This window comes from Manduca sexta, unplaced genomic scaffold (assembly GCF_014839805.1).
Source record: "Manduca sexta isolate Smith_Timp_Sample1 unplaced genomic scaffold, JHU_Msex_v1.0 HiC_scaffold_1043, whole genome shotgun sequence".
Classification (NCBI taxonomy): Eukaryota; Metazoa; Arthropoda; class Insecta; order Lepidoptera; family Sphingidae; genus Manduca; species Manduca sexta.
This window is the reverse complement of record NW_023591869.1, coordinates 1-19,040: the sequence shown is the minus strand read 5'-3', so window position 1 is coordinate 19,040 and position 19,040 is coordinate 1. Positions and strand designations below refer to the sequence as shown.

At 34.8% G+C, this 19,040-nt stretch overlaps 2 protein-coding genes across 2 annotated transcripts; one reads left to right on the top strand and one right to left on the bottom strand.

The window, feature by feature from the left end:
* The first annotated feature begins 5,175 nt into the window (after nucleotides 1–5,175).
* LOC119191108 (antichymotrypsin-2-like) lies at nucleotides 5,176–10,841 on the top strand. Its single transcript, XM_037444990.1, is given in 10 exon segments — nucleotides 5,176–5,379; nucleotides 6,968–7,338; nucleotides 7,668–7,844; nucleotides 8,496–8,579; nucleotides 8,581–8,710; nucleotides 9,201–9,415; nucleotides 9,717–9,899; nucleotides 10,118–10,235; nucleotides 10,238–10,258; nucleotides 10,261–10,841. Coding segments are annotated over 10 exon segments (1,452 nt in total). The 5' UTR covers nucleotides 5,176–5,363; the 3' UTR covers nucleotides 10,398–10,841.
* A 711-nt stretch (nucleotides 10,842–11,552) lies between these two features.
* Nucleotides 11,553–19,036, bottom strand: LOC119191109 (facilitated trehalose transporter Tret1-like; the record flags this gene model as incomplete). The annotated part of the gene is made up of 8 exons (XM_037444991.1): nucleotides 11,553–11,932; nucleotides 12,324–12,610; nucleotides 13,094–13,265; nucleotides 13,997–14,169; nucleotides 14,524–14,568; nucleotides 14,781–14,937; nucleotides 16,485–16,713; nucleotides 18,952–19,036. Coding segments are annotated over 8 exons (1,428 nt in total), but the record flags the coding sequence as incomplete, so codon positions are not given.
* Between the last annotated feature and the right edge of the window lie 4 nt (nucleotides 19,037–19,040).

Below are 19,040 nucleotides of genomic sequence, written 5' to 3'. Positions count from 1 at the left end.
TGTTTTAAGATGGTGACATTGTTTTAATAATTTAATAATGATAATGCCACTATTTTTGATTCTGTGTATGTCACTTCCTTAAATAAAGATGATTTTAATTTGAAACCAACGCGAATCGATAGGCTATCTAATAGAAAACTTTTATGAAAGCTGATATGCGCCTGCAGCTGCCTAGCTATTATATTCTTTTTCTGTCTTTCTTGAAGTTTTAATAAATCTTATTTGATAATTATTATTTACCGTCAAGGCAAATTGATATTGTATTTGAGTGGAAAGTCATTGCGCGACATCCAGATTACCTTCGTCTTTGTCAGTTGACACAACTATGCCGGACAGCTCAAAACTGATCGTGCAACGCGACTCACTTACGTGGGCCATTATAGCTGATTTTGAACCTTTTGTACGTTGGTCCTATCCGGCCATCACAAGTCCATCACTGTCATATCCTTTTGATTATTTTCAGGTATAAATCGGCCGAGTGCAAAGCTGTTAATCTTCTATACACGTGTTCGGTGCTTCGTAGAGCTGTCAGGACCGTCGCAGCCCCGATATTTGAGTACAAAGTGCCCTACGAACATTACGGGATACCTCCGAGTTACATCGCCCAAAGAATTGTAAACGCAGCGAACGAGCTGTCTGTTATGGATACTAGGATTATAAAAGAGATCAAGCTAACATATTTTAACGTACGACATATATGGTGTAGGGTTAATGTGACAATTTTGTTTGGAATTTGTATGAATATGTGAAGGCGTAGCAAATTATAATAAACGGTTAATAACAAATTTGTTTTATTTGTTGCCTCGGAAATGAAGTTGTATTGCGTGCGCGGTATGAATACCGCTCCGAGGTCTCGGTTTTGAATCCCGGATCGGACAAAGTGATATAGGGTTATCTTATTCGGTATTAGCCCAGAATCTGGATTTGGGCCTATATGGTGATAGGCTCACCCTTTGATAACATGATTCGGAATACACATGGCGAAAAGTGGGTGTACTGGTAGAACCTCTGCCTATCCCTTCGGAGACGAAGGCGTTATGTGTGTTTGTTTGATTTGTTATTGTTCTAATGTACCGAACTTTTCTTTCACACTTTTTGTTTTGGGAGAGAATGTCAAATCCGTCGTTGTAACAAAATTTATAAAATAAATAAATAAATAAGGACAGAGAGTAGAAATAACTTCGAGGCACAACTCTTTTGGGGTAGATTCTTATGACCGGTTGCCGTCTTGGCGTATATTGCCTCTATGTGATCCATACTCACGGGAGTAGTATAAAATACAATAAAAAGTATTTTATCAGCCACGTAGGTGAACATAGTTGCCCTTATAACTGGTCAAGTTTTTTATTTCCTTGAATGACGAGACGAGCTTGCGGTCGCCTGATGGTAAGCGATACAACAGCTCATAAACAGTAGAAACACCATCTAAAACCTTGAATTACAAAGTATTGATTTCACTACCTACGTAAGTGATGACTACCCGAAAAAGAAGGACAAAAAGCAACTCTGGACTTACTCTTTGTCATCAATTGTCAATTACATCTCTTATAATATACCTATACATTTTTTTTGAGTCTTCTATTTCTTAGTACCTACTTATAAAATGCACGTACATCACCGTTAGCATTAGAAAAACCCACACATGATTGCGTTGCTTGATAATGGAACTAATAATGATCATGATGGTAATTCTATAATTTGTCTCCACAGCCTCCTACATGCAGTTGGGTTGTGTCCGAGATAGTAGAGATGGCAATTAATGCTATTTCGAATTTATTTAATTAGCATGCTAATTTTTATGTTTTAGCTTATGCTAAATAACCATGTTAATTGCTAATATGATGCATGAATTAATATTGTGGGAAATATAATTCGCAAATTAAAATGCCAATGTAGAATTAGCAATTTGCGCGCAATCCACGGACTAAGTTTAAGGCTCATTTTTTATTTAACGCCAATTTACCTTCTATACATTTTATTAAAATTTATAATATTAATTTGTTTATTATAGAATATAGAATGAGTATTATAGGTACCTAGTAGAATGTGCAAGATTTTCATAAAATTATGTTTAGTGCAATATTACCCGGCCTAATAATCGCTAATTTTCTAAAAATATTAACTATCAATGAGTCACTCCCGCAACGCATCTCACGCGCCTTTTTTCTCGTTCACTCCTCTACTTAAAACAGGTCGCATTAGCATTTAGCACGGATTTTAAGAATAATTCCTGCGGGCGCTATGAAGGGCGCGCACGACTGCGCTGCATTTGCGAAGCGCGCTAACGCAAGAATTAATTAGCACTTCACAAAATTTAGCAACTGTATTTAATTTGTGAAATGCTAAAATATGTGATTTAGCATGCTAACAGTTATTGCCTATGCAAATTAATCCAACCTTACATGATACTTACTTATCAAATAGTACGTATATTCCAAAACATATTTTTAGACATTTGAAATGAGGAAAATTGTCAATTAGGTATCACTTCGTATAAGTGACGCAAAGAGTGTATTTTTTTATCTGTATTTATACTAATGCATATCCTAAGTAATTATATATTGCTTTATCTGAAGAATGGTAATTCCCTGTTTACCAATGAATGGAGTGATACCGGGAAATTATGAGATTACGTTAATAAATGAAACCACATATTACTCGTCTTCATCTCTGCTAACATTGTGCAAAAATTGACCATGAATAGCGAATATTTTCACCAAAAATTTTCATCTTTATTTTTCAGATTTTTTTATTCATTTTGTAATTCGTTATGAATAAGGCGCGTGCGTGAGTGTATTTCTGATTGTAAGTGTGGCAGTGGATAAGGTGCAGGCCACACAGAAAGACGTGGGGCGCAGTCATAGCACGGACGGGGCGCCGTCGTAATTTTTTATAAGAAAAGATTCGGACGTGCTGCTGGGCGCCGCGAGAGATGACGGTTTTCAGCTATCCAATTTTGAGACGATAACATGTCTTCTTCCGAATATGAAGATGTATCAGCACTCGGGTGTATCTCGGCGCTAATATATCTACAGAGGGTTATTGCAATACTCTGGTCTATTATTATAATATAGAGAACTGGATGATTTTCAATTAAACTACAAAATTGAACGTTGAATACATTTTGGTCCTGCATTTTCACTTAATATACAATGATCTTCCTTCTTGAAACACGTCGCAACTACTCAGACATAAGTAGTTTTGTGTGACAGCGACGTGCGAGTGTCGGCACCCGCGCCCCAGCCCGCCCGCACACCCGTCCATCGGCGCTCGCGACGGTGCCCCGTCCTTTCTGTGTGTTTTACAATAGGGCACCCGATATGTTCATGTGATGTCCGCGCCCTAACTTTTCTGTATGTTTTGCATCGCGACGTTTCTATACATTTTGATTTGATTTGAATTTGTGAAGTTTTCCAAGAGGTATTGAATTGAATTGGTGGAGTATTGATATTGATTGATGTATATTTTTAACACGCTTTTATTAGCTTGGGTTGTATCTTTGGGTGCTTGATATAGTATGTATTATAATCATTCTATTGGCTACTATCTATAAGAAGAGAATTATGAAAACGAAGTAAAATGCACCCCACGCTTTTTACTCTGAGTTAAATTATTCTGTTAATAACTTCAAGTTTATTATAATTTTATTTTGAGGTACTTAACTATGATTGATCCGTCAACCTTCTGCTACTGTAATATAAATTCTTTGTACTTAGAAGTTATTTTCTCCTTTTTAGCTCGATTAGCAATAAAAGCGTGTTTTTTTAGTTTTTTTAAACTATTATATTTTATTCAGACTACTCTCACAGTATTGTCAACATGACTAGTATTTAAGTGCATACAGTTATCTGCACGGGGTCAGAATAAATGTGTGACCTGAGAGATGTGACGATCATTGTCTTATCTATCGCACGTACCTAATACTAGAAAATTAATGCAATAAATACTAATTGCTGCTTTATTTAAATTCCATTTTGTACATAAAGGTAGCTCACTAGTGGTAGGTCTCTCATGTGTGAGAGTCTGCCTGGGTAGGTACCACCGCATTTTCTATTTCTGCCGCCAAACAGCAGTGTGTGGTCACTGTTGTGTTCCGGTTTGAAAAACATCATAGTCAGTGTAACTACTGGACATAATATCTATACTGGACATGGACTTAACATCTCATGTCTCAGGATAGCGAGCGCACTGGAATACCAACGAATACTTTGTAATTCAAGTTATTAGATGGTCTTTTTAATAGTTATGGGCGAACGACAAACTCGTAAGGATTGCTGTATTCTAATAGAAATATAGTATATATGAACATTAGCGATGTAGGACTTTTCTGCTCTGTATCAGCCAGGATTCGGGACACTGGAGCCGTGTCAGATGAATAGCAATATGCTCTTCAACAGTAACATGGAACATAGCTGGTGAAATATGCGTGATATCCCTGTACCTAACCTAAAATAATGTCTCCCCGAAGACAATTCTTGTGCGCTCGGTCATCACACCAAATGCACGCCCATGCATCGGAGGACATTTGCCGCGGCCCTCAGACACACAGTCCAGTGTGTATACCTCATAGTTGCCAATTCACATTGAGGCCTATGAGGGCTCGCGAAAATTTCCTGGCCTTCTCCCTTAGATACATTTTAAGAGCGTTCCTTTTCCTTCCACATCCCCAAATACCCCTCCAACTTTCCTTCAGGCTTCGGCAGTCGCTAAGCCGCAAGATTCCAGTATCTCATTTGCAGGTTTCTGTCGGTGTTCACTGTGGGATCTGGTACCCAAAAAAACTTAAATTACGCTGAATTTATGATAATAGAAACGCCGTCCAATTAGTTTGCGTTCATACACTTAAATTATCACATCCTTGACTTGACCTGAACTTAATCGAAGTGGTATATTCTATATGTATATAATGCGACTTTGATATGTCCCACTAAAAAAAACCCACTATCATGTTCGTCACGAGCCACCCAAAGGAATATGGATATTTCATAATAGTTAATACCTCCACGCATTACTATTGTTTTTCCTCTTATACATAAAACATCAACATCACGTTCATTATACTTGTCTTATTTAAAGGAATAAACTTGATTTTGTACGGAAAACCCAATGCCTACGCAAACGTTTCCGCCTTTTATTTCAAAATGAACCTTAGTGCTCAAATATACGATAGTATCTTGCATGTTTGTCTGATTAATTGTGCTCAAACGGATTTTATATCTGTGTGTTCATTCGACCAGTAGACACCGACACAACAACGTGTGGAGTGTCTTGGCGAAAATAATATTTGCAAAATCAAGAAAGTGGTTATTAAGAATATTTAGTGACTCATCGATGTATCATTGGACATACATAAATTTGCAAATATGAAGATATTAATAAGTGAGTACTTATATTTATTATTAACTTGTAAATTTCATGTTTGTTTAAAACTTGTATTTTCAGTAGAGACCTTTACGAATCGTCGTAGTGAACATCATTTCAATAACTGTGAACGTATGTGTTGTTCATTCGTTTTGCATTGTTTCCATTTGGCGCGCAATTCAGATTTCAATCGGAATAAAAATATATTTTTTACCTAAGCTCGCAATATCCGTGTAGGTATTTGTCAATTTGGGATGGTATTTTAGTCTCAGTAGTGGGTTTTTATTGTTCCTTGAGATGGGATATATTGAGGTTCATCACTTCGTCCATTATGGAACGGTTTTCCCAATATGCAAGGGGAATGCCCTTGGGATTTCCTGGGAATATATTGCTCAGAGCAATTTTGCTTACATTTCACTTTACTTGTGAAATGTCGTATGACGAGTAAGTATTTACATTATGTTAAGTTTTGAATACCTCCGTACCTATCTACTTTAAGAATATGTAGGTATGATTTTCTATCTGGCTGCATCTTTAAGGATAAACATGCGTTTAAACATCTAGTTTTTGCAGTTTCGAGGACAATAATGAACTGGTTTACGATACAAGTTTATCAAGAAGATAACGGCCTGGTAATCGATGGTTGGAATTTTGCTTTTAAAGCTGATGACAGTAACGTAGCTTGCCACAGAGGGGCCCTATATCTAAAATTTGTTGGGGCCCTTCAGAGCAGTGCGAACTTTTGGGTGCCTGCTTAGTTTAATGTAGGTATGGACGAAAAGAAGCTCCAAAGCTCGGGGGTACCGTATTACTGTCTACTGTCACTGATACGGCTGATACGGCAGTAGCTAATCCTCTGGCTGTTGACTACTATAATATTTAGTCCATCAAAAAGTAAATAACCATGATAGACTCAAGATATAATTATAGAACACGAGTATATCATCACCATACATTTCACTGGTGGTAAGTCTCTCATCTGTGAGAGTCCGCCTGGATAGGTACCACCGTAATGTTAATTCTGCCGCCAAGCAGAAGTGTGTAGTCATTGTTGTTATCCAGTTGAAAGGACATTGTAGCCAGTATAGCTACTGAACATAAGATTTAACATCCCATGTCTCAGGTTGGCGAGCGCATTGGAATACCAAACAATACTTTGTAATTCAAGATGTTGGTTGGTGTTTTTATTGTTTATGTGCGGTCGTATCGCTTAGTATTAGGCCAATGGCAAGCTCGTCTTGTCATCCAAAAGCAATAAAAACCTCCACGCGTAGAATTTTCACCAGGGTTAGCACTGCTGTATTTATTGAATCGTAACTCGCATTAATGTGATGTTTTTTGGCATAATTTGATCTGATTTTTAGTTTACTATCCACTAGAGAAATATGATGTATCTTCAATTAATTTGTAAAATACTTCATTAACGTGTTGCGGAGAACCTGCATTACTAACAAACCGACAGTTGCTTAAGCAGAGTTTCTCAATAACTTGACAAAGTTTGCAGCTTTTATTATATTGCCAAATTTTATAAACTTTGCTTTAACGATATTTCTTTATGCACACATTTGCTTTTAAACGTGACTAAAATGTAATATTATCTTTTCAGGCATATTTTTTTGTTACTTCTCTTTGGGAGTACACTCACAATTGAATGTAATACCATTGAACAATGACGCTGACCCCAACAGCATTTTCTTCGCCGATAACATGAGGCCTTTTGTTAGGAGTTCTGGATTTAATCAAAATATGCAAACCAATACTAGAGGACCCTTTGAATCGCAGTTCGATATACAAGCATCCCTACAAACTACGAAATCCCAAAGAGAACAACAGCCACAGATAAATGGTGGAGTACACAGTCCGACTAGATCACCAACGCAGGACACTTCTTTCAAATCCTTATCACCAATGATACCTACAACAAGCTCTTTTCATTCGGGGCCTGCATCTACAAGCTTTGGTGTTAACGTATTTAAGGTGAAGCTTTAAGGCATGATTTATTTTATTTGTAAATAGTACGTAATAGCGGAAGTTATTTAGAAACTTATGTATAATTTCCAAAGAAAGTGAAACCAGTTTGCACAAAAAAGGTTAGGGCTTATGACCGTAGGCTTAGGCAGAAGAAACTTCTGGATCGTTATCAGAAAAGTGTGTCCTATGTGACGGGAATATATTAACATAACACAATATCAGGTTTATTTTTCGAATTCAATAACGCCAGTATACGAATAATTTATTGAAAATTTAATAGTGGACTTTAACATTAAGAAACTTAGTCTCAAATTAGTTTTGGACGGTGTTTACAGCAAATGGCCACCGAGCAATCTGGGAATCTCGCTGCGTCGCCTTTCTCCATCACGATTTTATTGGCAATGCTGCAGCAAGGTGCGGCTGGTAACACCTTAGACGAGATAACAAGAGCATTGCAGATGACTCCAGAGAAATCAGCAGAGATTTTTAAGAAAGTCAATGAAGAAATACAGGTTTTTTATTTTACATATTATTATTTTTAATATAAGTTATTATTTATATTTCTAAAATCGTGGCCGTGTGCAGCACACTCAATATTATTCAAGCACAGCTCCAAGTCTTAAAATTGGTTTGAATCCATACGCGTTATGTAGTGACTATAAACATTTTATAACCCTTTCGAGATACAAATACGATCTCTTCTTCCTTATTTCAAATTTCTTTATGCAACTCACTGTCATTTCAATATTCTTGATTACACTGAAAATCAAAGCAACATCTCTAATACTATATAGTAAAGTACGTAATGTTGATTTTAATTATGTATTCATGTTAAGTAATTAACATAATATTTTAAGTCCGATTGTTAAGTTTAAAATATATTTTGGTTATAAATAACTGTTATGAAGTAACGATGTAATAGGTTTATGTTTTGATCTACTTTTTTCACCTTTATTTGTATTTTTCAATAACTGTTTTTAATCATTGATGTAGTAACCAATATCCTGAATAAAAATCACAAAGAATTATTACATACCAGGAGACACAACTAACAAAAATATTATTGCAAATAATAAATAATTTACACCATTTATTCAGTAGATTGGTTCCCAAGTCTGAATCCGTATCCTTTCGAAATATTTTAAAATATTTTTTTTTTACAGAAACGTAATTCAAGAAACATTTTAAAAACGGCCAACAACGTGTTCTTAAGCGAAAATTTCAACTTAAACCCGCAGTTCAAAAGGGATAGCCGTTAACAACTTTGATAGTGATTTGACACCGACTTATTTTGGAAAACCAGCTTTGGCCGCCCAAAATATCAACAGCTGGATTGCTTCCAAGACTAATGATAAAATCGACAAACTTGTTAGCCCAGGTAAATTTTATACATACATACATACATACATAACATCACGCATTTTATCCCCGAAGGGGTATGCAGAGGCGCAACTAGGGCACCCACTTTTCGCCAAGTATGTTCCGTCCCATGATGTGATAGGGGGCGAGCCTATTGCCATATCGGGCACAAATTCCAGACTCCGGGCTGATACTGAGCAGAAAAACCCAAATATCACCCCACCCATACCCAAATATCAATATTGCCCTCGACCCGGGATTCGGAACCCAGGACCTCAGAGCGCTATTGTACCGGACATGCAATACAACTACGCCACCGAGGCAGTCTTTCATTCGTCCTAGTCATCCAGTCCTATTTATTCGTTTCCTACAAATGGTCTTTAAATTTAATATTCTTGCAGTTCGTTTCAATATGAAAATTAATTACACTCATACGTACACGCACTTAAAAAAAGAGTGCCTATTTTTTCGTCGCATACTAATATATAGATTATTATTTAAAATTTCAGATGATCTCAGTGGAAATACGCAGATGGTGATGGTGAATGCTGTATACTTCAAGGGGTTGTGGGAGATTCCATTTAGGGAACAAGCCACACAAAAACGCAATTTCACCTTAAACGGGGGTGAAAAGAAGGTGGCATCGTTTATGCAAACACGTCGTTATTTCAAAGCTGGAACTCACAAGCCTGCCATGGCAAAAGTGGTTGTTTTACCCTTCGAGGTAGGTTACGCAGGATTTATTTAATACTTTCACTATTTACATGATTAGTTACATACAATCAAAGATTTATTTTTAGATAAATTGGTTAAAGGAAATGTATTGACATAATTGCTCCAATACTTTTACTATCCTTATGATTAAGGAGAACAATATAATTACAATATCACCTGATTGGCACAAGTTAAAAAAATGTTACATTATTTATTATGTTTCTCATTTATTCTATTTCTTTGAAGTGGTTCTCTTAATTTTATTTAGTTGCCCGTAACTTTGTTTAAAATCTATGTTTTTTTTTTAACAGTACAACGAATACTCTCTTATCGTCGTCTTACCGCTTAAATCATCTAATGTTGACGCACTTCTTTCATCACTTTCCATGGAAGATGTGGCCAGTTTCCTGGATTTACCACCCAAAGACGTGGCACTGGAATTACCTAAGTTTTCTATCAAAGCCGATATTAATTTGGAACCAGTTTTGAATAAGGTTGGTTTAATTTCTGTCTTTACATCCTGTATCAAAACCGTGTATGTATTATATGTACTAATTTGTACCTACCTACTACTTATATATGTACTATCATCATTCCGAATTTGACAAAGTTAGCATAATATTTCAACTTTACTGTTAAATGGTGTCAAAGTTATTGCAAGATGTTTTATGACAATACTATTCAACAAGCTAAACAACCTACTTTATTCCAGATGGGTGTATCCAGCATTTTTACCCAACAAGCGGAACTTTATAATCTTGGATCACATGGCTCGCTGTCTCCTCAAGTTTCATCAGCTTTGCACTCAGCTGTTCTAACAATCGATGAGAGAGGGGATCGGCGGCTGCCGCTACATCTTTGCGGCTGTAGCATTATCTTACGATGAGCCTTCATTATATTTCAGAGCCAACAAGCCTTTCCTGGCTATATTATGGGATAATAGATCGTCTATTCCTCTATTTATGGCAAGAATAATGGATCCTACAGTGTAGGTCTTTGGTAATTCATTGTCAATAAAATTAATATAGTAAAAGGCTGGAAAACGATATGGGTTTATAATACAATTATTCCACGTTTTAAAGAGTCAATATACAGCGGTAGGTACTATGTGCAAGTCTATTTGGACAAGTACCACTGCATTGTCTATGTTTGCTGCTATCCTGTAATATGTGAATATTGTTGCGTTCCGGTTTGAAGAATGTTATAATCAATACAATCGTTACCGCTATTAGAACAGGCAAAATGTATAAATATGACATAACGTAAAAATAAATCAATAGTTGGGTTATGTCATATTAATAAATCAATCTGACCTTTAAGTAAAATCTCAAGTATACATTTAATGTATTGAACTATTTAATGAACCAAGCTTAAGATGTCATTTAAGAGCTTGTTCTCATCTGAGATGACGCTACTGCAAAAGTCCGCTGTCAAAATCCGTCACATTGTGACTTAAAGTGTCACTTGAGGTCATTAACATATATATTATTTATAGCAGCTTTCTTAAGATGTCGACTTGCGTATGACAGCGTCTCAGCTGATGCACTTGAGAGGAACTAAGGTGCATATTAATACGGTTCTAAGTTAGCGTTTGTGACTAGAAAAACATTATGGCTACGGACCCTGGATATTATGAGAGTTAACGTTTAATGTCATAGGTTACGAATGCAGCCCAGTGCCAAATGTTTTGTTATTCAAAGTTCAAGGCTATGTTACTACAGTTAACATACAGTTGTGGCGCTTATCAAGCTAGAGCATGTTTATGTGAGCCTGACATGTTACAAATAATATCAAAAAGTTAAATACACATTTTTATACGCCCGAGTGATGTGTTGAAAACAAACAAAATAGAACAATATTTTGTTCTGTTTTGTTTGTTTTGTTACTCTGTTCTAAATTGAATGTTGCTGATGCATTTATTGGTGCATGAAAGATGAATTTACGGATTAGTGCCTTAATTTTGATTACTAAGGCGAAGCATATGAATTCTTAGGGCTAGTTTATGCGCCCGTGATGTCTATGCATATTTTTTATATAAATATACATGTGTCTTTACGTTCCTGTGTGATTTTTTATATTTAAATATGTATATTAAATTCAAAATGTTGTAAAAAAACCATGACATTATGAACTTTGGAAAAAATATATAGACTGAGTACTTGTCCATGATGACTTTTATATTGTAAAATCTGTATGTAAATAATTAAATATATACAATTATAAAACACTTAAAATAATTTTTGGTTATCATTTCCTCTTAAACCTTTTAAAGAAATTTATAAATGGGTCGTCTGCGAATATTCTGAGTTTTCCACTGTAGTAGTTCTCAATTTCGTGAAGATGTTTTCCTTCTGTTTCTGGCATGAAGAAGTAAAGGTAGATGGTACCCACGAACCCGAAGCCAGCGTATACAGCGAAGGTACCCCATAATCTTACGCTCTTTTCAAGATCTATATAAGTCTTCGAGCCCAAAAAAGTTACGACGTAGTTCCAAGCCGCTGCGAATCCTTGAGCTGACGCGCGACTCCTAAAAATAGTTTATGATTATTTTACAAGGAAACCATCTTTTATTCGTGCCTCCAGCCGCGAGTTAGTTTTTTCCGGATAGAAGTCTCGTTATGTGTTTTCCCGGGAAAAAAGTAGTCTATGTGCTACTCTAGAGTATAATCTATCTCTATGCCAAATTTCACCCAAGTCCGTTCAGTCGTTCCGTAATTGAGTAACAAACATTCATCCAAACCTTTGCATTAAAATGTTAATATAAAAAATCTACATTTATTCTATTTAGTCTTCCAAATGGTACAATAATTTAAAGGATTTGGAATTATTCAGGTAAATTTTCATTAAATAGATTAACATGAATGTCTTATGCTATTTAAAGTTCCAGTAAAAATAATAATATTAAAAATGATAGTCACCTGAACGGAAACACTTCTCCAAGTAGCACCCAAGGTATATTGAGTCCAGTAAACACAGTCAAAAGATAAAACAGTGTCAACGGTATATAACTGGTATTAGTTGGAAAAGTATCCGAGTTATATGAGAATACAGAATCATCTAAGTTGAGTTTCGCGTACACACTGAGGGCTGTGCAAGAGATTGCTGTCCCAAGCATGGCGGTGAGTATTAATTTCCTCTTTCCTGCCATTTTGATGATTCCGATCACAACAATGCTGGTTATGAATGTTATTATACCAACTGTCAACTGAAAAGCAAAAGAATATTTTTATTTTAGTTTCGTTAAATCATTATCTTATAACGATATCAATACGGTTTTGGATTGATAGATTTATTGTTAGTTAACACAACAACAAGACCAAGTACCAAATACAAAGGTCTTACTAATCTGTGCTCTCAAGAAAATCTTAATAAAATGTGTACTATCTACATGAGCTGTTAATACGATATATTTGCCTGAAACTTATGAAACTAGTCCTTAGAGCCTTATTCATTTAATTCCCATTCTTTTGGGAGTTTAGTGTGTGACTTTTGTAATTGATCGGCTTATACTTTTATGTGATGAGTAGCATTTACTTAGAAGTTGTGAGACAGGTCCTTAATAACTTCGCCTTCTAATAAAATTAATTCAGGAAATGCGACGTTATATAGATTAGTAATATTGATTTAGTTAATTGGTATACTAATTGGCAAAATCGCATTGCATAACAATATACTAACAGAAACTTACCACAATATTCTTTCCATCGTCTGCCATGCCGAATGCTCTACACACGTTCACCATATTTGGGCGGATCGGAGTGAGTCCACTCATCACGTAGAACATAAAATACAACATCACTAGCGTTAAAGGTCTAAGTGTTTCTTTGGCTAAAAATACGTATCTAAATCTAAGGATGAACCTGAAAATGGAAAATAAATTCTGGAGTTAAGTTGTTAAATTTGATAATCATAAGATTGATTTTTGATAATTATATTAAATGCTATCTAAATAATTTATAACATGACTGAATTTAAAAGCGGGGTAATTGAACAATTTAAATGATGAAATTGACACCTTCAATTTATTCAATTCTATTAGTATCGTATATATTATGTTGGGCAAATTAACTCTTAGTAAATTGATTTTAAATATTCCTTTTAAAACTTGTAACTTATCTAAAGCAGCACTTGCGAAAAGTCATCTGATGGCCTGAATTTATAATGTAAGTAAATCTTTCTCTTTTCCATCTGGTACATTATCCTCTTATGTAAACGACAGGTTGTTTAAAGTGTTATACAATGATGTTCAAACTCATGTTACGTTATTTATTGCGACATGTGAGTTTGTGTATGTTGTCAGGTTTGCCACACTACTTAGTATTGCCAAGAAATTGGAAAACTTTCTAAAAGTCTCAAATATAAAGAGTTTAACAAATGACGGAGTAAATTAATAGTCTCCCTATTTTTGAATTGTTATAATCATAAGACACAATATGTCTATTGCTGAATATGGGGCGGCCCCAGATTTATGAAACCTTAGATTTCTAGATGGACCTTTATAGCTATTATCCTCTCTTCCTCCTCCATCCACACTCTCCTATCATATCTCATCTATCTATCATCTTAAAAGTGTATAATATTCTTAGCTTACCTCTGAATTCTGTTAATCTTCAAATGTTCACAATCTAGTATTTTCAAATCATCAGTCTTGCAAATCACACAACGTTTTAAGTTCTTTGTGTAGACTACCAGTTGGGTGTACTCGTTTTGAACGTGTTCTGGCGTCGTCCACCCACGAAGGTAGCACAGGGCTTTGAGTGCATCCTTCTCTGCCCTGAGACAAAAGCCATACTGGAGTTTCTGGCACCTGAAATGTAATTAATATACATTAATCTTATAAGCTAAAAAATTAGCATATACAAAATTGTAATTAAATTTTGCTTGTTGTTGAATTTATAGATCACTAGTTGACCCGACAGACGTTGTCCAATCAGGTATGCATAGATGTTTTCCTGACAGACGTTGTCCCGTCTTAACTATGAATTTGCAGCTAGTATTCTGTCAATCGCTGACAGTTATTTCAAACAATTGACAGTTATATAACATTAATATTATCGTTAATCGTTTTGAAATTTCTGGCGTCGTCCACCCACGAAGGTAGCACAGGGCTTTGAGTGCATTTCTTCTGCCCTGAGACAAAAGCCATACTGGAGTTTCTGGCACCTGAAATGTAACAATATACATTAATGGAACCCCTTATAAGCTCTTACTTAATGAAGAATAATGATGGCGTAACTAAGGGATTAGGGATTGCCATTGTTATATATAGATCATAAATTAAGAATGCCCAGTATATTTCTTAATATTAAATTAGTTCTAACCGACGTAATTGCGTCAACTGAGGTATTTACTGTTAATATTGTTATAATACTTACAAATAATATCAACAGCATCGAAGCAAGTGGTGCTGCTAAACAAATGAGAGATGCCGTCCTCCAACTGACTACTGTGCCCAGATAGTACATTAAGAGCACTCCTATTGAAGTAAATAATTGTGTCACAGTACACAATGCACCTCGTATTGATGGTTCACTGAAAAGTAATGCACACAATTTTTTTTAAGATAATGAATTCGGCAAGTATAATAATTTAAGCTATTGACGTCTCAAGGATTGTTTACTTGATGAAGCCTATTGGGATGTCGAAACAAATTCGTAGAAAAACTGGCGAAATCCTTGTTTATTTGGCATAATTTAGCTCCGATTAGTGTATATTGATACAATTTATTATCGTTACGCAAGATCTATTCTCACAAATTGGTGTTATTTTAACGGAAACATAGATGACGAGCCAATTGATGGATATTGTTGTTATTCGTGATACTGATTTTTTTTACATACATTTTACACACTCGAAGGCCTACTTCTAATATTAGAAATAGGACTTGTGTCGTGGTATTAGAAATTACGAAGAACTTTCGGTACAGCACCACTGAGATTAATCAACAAGTATTAGAACAAAGTCCCCCATCTGTTTGAACGCGATAAACTCAAAAAGTACTAAACGGATTTAGATAAAATTGGCTATGATGATAGTTTAAGATCCTGAAAAGGACACAGGCTACTTTTCATCCCGAGAAAATATACACCATAAGGTTTTAATTACGAAAATAATCAGAAATGAGGTATTTAGAAATGGTAAGACATTATAAGTAAATGTGAAGTTCGAATGTTTTGTTACGTAAATGATAAAGGGAATGACGAGTTATTTTTTTTATAAATCCTGCACAAAATGATGAATAAAATACGTATGTAACAAATGCTATGTACGACAATCTCGGGTTGACGTCCATTAATGAGTTATTAATTTGCATTAAAAAAGATTATTTCATGAATAACAATAAGACGTAGTAAACACTATCAAGTTGTATGAATTGATTTAGGGACGCTAAAAACCACAATTATAAATCAATTTGAGAAAGAATTAATTTTTATCGGGATAAATTTTATTTCATCGTAATTTCGCTTTTGTTTCTAAGATGTACCTAATTAAATTTCTCTATTTTGGTAATAAGAGCTAGTGACATATAGTGTAACTTAAAAAGAAGCCAGGAGCAAAAGATAGTATTATATAGGCACTAAAATCAATCGCACTGTCTCTCGAAACAAGGGATCATTTGATTAATGTTGTTAGATCTATTACCGTCTAACTTCTTTTTAATATATTTTTAATTACAAATACGTAAGTATTCATTCTTCTGAATATTATTATATTCCTGGTTTAACAATTTTTAAATGGTCTAAATTTTTCCATATATGAATACCTAGAGAATTCATTCAACTTAATATTGTTTACTATGTCTTATTGTTATTCATAAAATAACAATATTTCATGAATATTTATACATATTTATTAATGATCCCGGGATTGACGTACATAGTATTTATTACATACGTATTGTATCAACAATTTTGTGCAGGATTCATAAAAATTTTACTCGTCATATCTTTATCATTTACGCATGAACAAAACATGCGAACTTTACAATTAATTATAATGTCTTACCAATTCTACATACCCCATTTCCTTTTTTTCAAAGCTATAAATAAAATAAAGTAAATATATACTTTCTTACTCACCTAATTTCTCCAACATAAGAATTAATTGGTGCTTCCATAACACCAGTGCCTAAACCTAACAAGGCGTTAGCTATGAATAATGTGGGTAAATCCCATGCGAAATACATGAGCACCCACGCTACTAGATGAGGAATGTTCACCAAAAAATTGGCTTTCTTCCTTCCGAAGTAGTCCACAATGGGTCCAGACAGAAGGGCGCCAAAAGGTTGCGTTAAATACGATATACTTCCTGAAATGATAAAATGTGTAAAGTATTATCTTTGCCTTGACGCGACGGTCTAATTAGAGAATAATTACTACAGTTATGACATTTGCAAATAACATCTTATCATAAAAGAAATTTCGTGTGTACGCATTTGATAAAATGGAACTGGTTTAATCAGCTTTTTAAGAGTGAGTAGGGAAATTGAGAAGCCCTTGTTACCTTGTCAGTTCTTTTATACATAATCCACATGCAATTTGGTCAGAGACTATTGGATCTAATAGTGGTCAGTTACAGCATAGGTATATGTTTATCATTATTTAGGGATATTTGATGACAAAGTGGCAATTTTATATACAGTTGATATCTTGATATTATCTACCCCAGATAAAATTCAAATTAATAAAAAAATCCATGACATAAATGTCAAGTTTGAAGTAACTAATACTAACTACCTGCGATCGTAAAAAATAATATTTACAGGCAATTACAATCGGCAATTGGCTGTGTTAGTAAATTTGGCCTAAACATGGCCCGATATACTCCAAACAATTTATGTTTATAGACAAAACCAGTTGCCGTAATTTATCTATATATATAAAAATCAATTGCTGTTCGTTAGTCTCGCTAAAACTCGAGAACGGCTGAACGGATTTATCTTATCTTGGTCTTGAATTATTCGTGGAGGTCTAGGGAAGGTTTAAAAGGTGAGAAAAATTCGAATAATTGCCGGGAAAATCCTCAAAACAGCATTTTTCTATTTCCCATACAAACGTTTTCTAAATAAAATGGAGAGTCAATTTGTAATTTATTACCGCTGCATAAAGTTCAAATTCGCGTGCGCGTTGGAGGATCTAATATCGCGTTCTGAAACTCAACAAAAGTGAGTGAATCGCGAATGCGACAAAATTGCATAGTCTCAAAATACATAGTACATAAATAGTGGTCGGCTTCGAGAAACTCAATTTTAGCTAACTTCAGTTGTTAATATAATATATAACTCAAAGGTGACTGACAGTGATATATCAAGGAACAGCCCAAACCATTGGACGGATCGGGCTAAGACTTTACATGCATAAAGCTACTATGACGTAGGCATCCCCTAAGAAAGGATTTTGATAAATTCTACCCTTAAGGGGATAAAATAGGGGATGAAAGTTTGTATAAATGTTCTTAGATTTTCGACTGATTGAACTGAAATTATAGATTGGGCATAAAATTAGTTTGAACCTATAAGTACCGGGAAAATATGTAGCAAGACTTTTATCAAACAGTGGAATTTTTATCCTGGAAAACACCTTCACGCGGGCGAAGCCGCGAGCAAAAGCTAGTACTAAATAAAAATCAGTTGCCACTTGTATGAATGCGCATCACGTGAAAATGGCTCGACCGGCTTTACTGATTCTTTTATTCTTGTGTTCCTAATAATCAGAACAAGGTTAATCAAAGAATAATTTTGAAAAATCAACGGCAGTAATGTGGGTGATTTTTGTATATATATTTTTTTTTGTATACGCTAATCTCCGAAATCATCTAACCGATCATAATTTTAAAAAATTGTCGGAGTTTTGTTAATTCCGACTTGAAGCATATAATAATTTTGGATCATATACCTATGGCACTTTTGTCGAGACCTAAAAGATGCTAACATAAACTGCGGTCTATCTGAGACCAACGTTTGACGGGACCATTGGCAATTAATAAAATTTGCTTCGGCTGATTGTACTTGGGCAAATATCTAACGCATGCCAGTGTATTTGTTTAATTCTTTTTTTATCTCACAGTCAATATTTTATCTCTGATAAAAGCTATCCGAGATCATTGTAAATCTGCGACTATTTATCTATTTACATTTTATGACTTATGACTTGCTTTCTCTACTTTGTATGCGAAATTTTATCTGCCATAAGAGATTACAAGGTAAATTTTATCTAGTTTCTACTGACACATTAACATCTTTCCGTTGTGACTTAGTAGACGACAAAGAAACTTACCTAGATAACTACATATGTATATAGAACGTATAGTATTGATTAAATTGGCATTGTTTAGATAAGCTTTTTCAAAATATTATCAACATAATATAAACAACACAACAATAAAAATAGTAAGCAATATTGACAGAATTCTTTTTACATCTGCTATTAATTTTGCGTTAGACGGCATATGTGATCACGGGACGACGCGTTCATAAAATAATAACTCAAACATCAAATTTTCCATGGACATTTAACAATTATGAATACAATATCACAATGGACTCACCGAACCATGATGCCTGTGTTTCTGTCAGGGACAATCCGTCCTTTGCGTTCAGCAGATCTGGTAAAGCGATTGTAGCGAAACTGATCGCC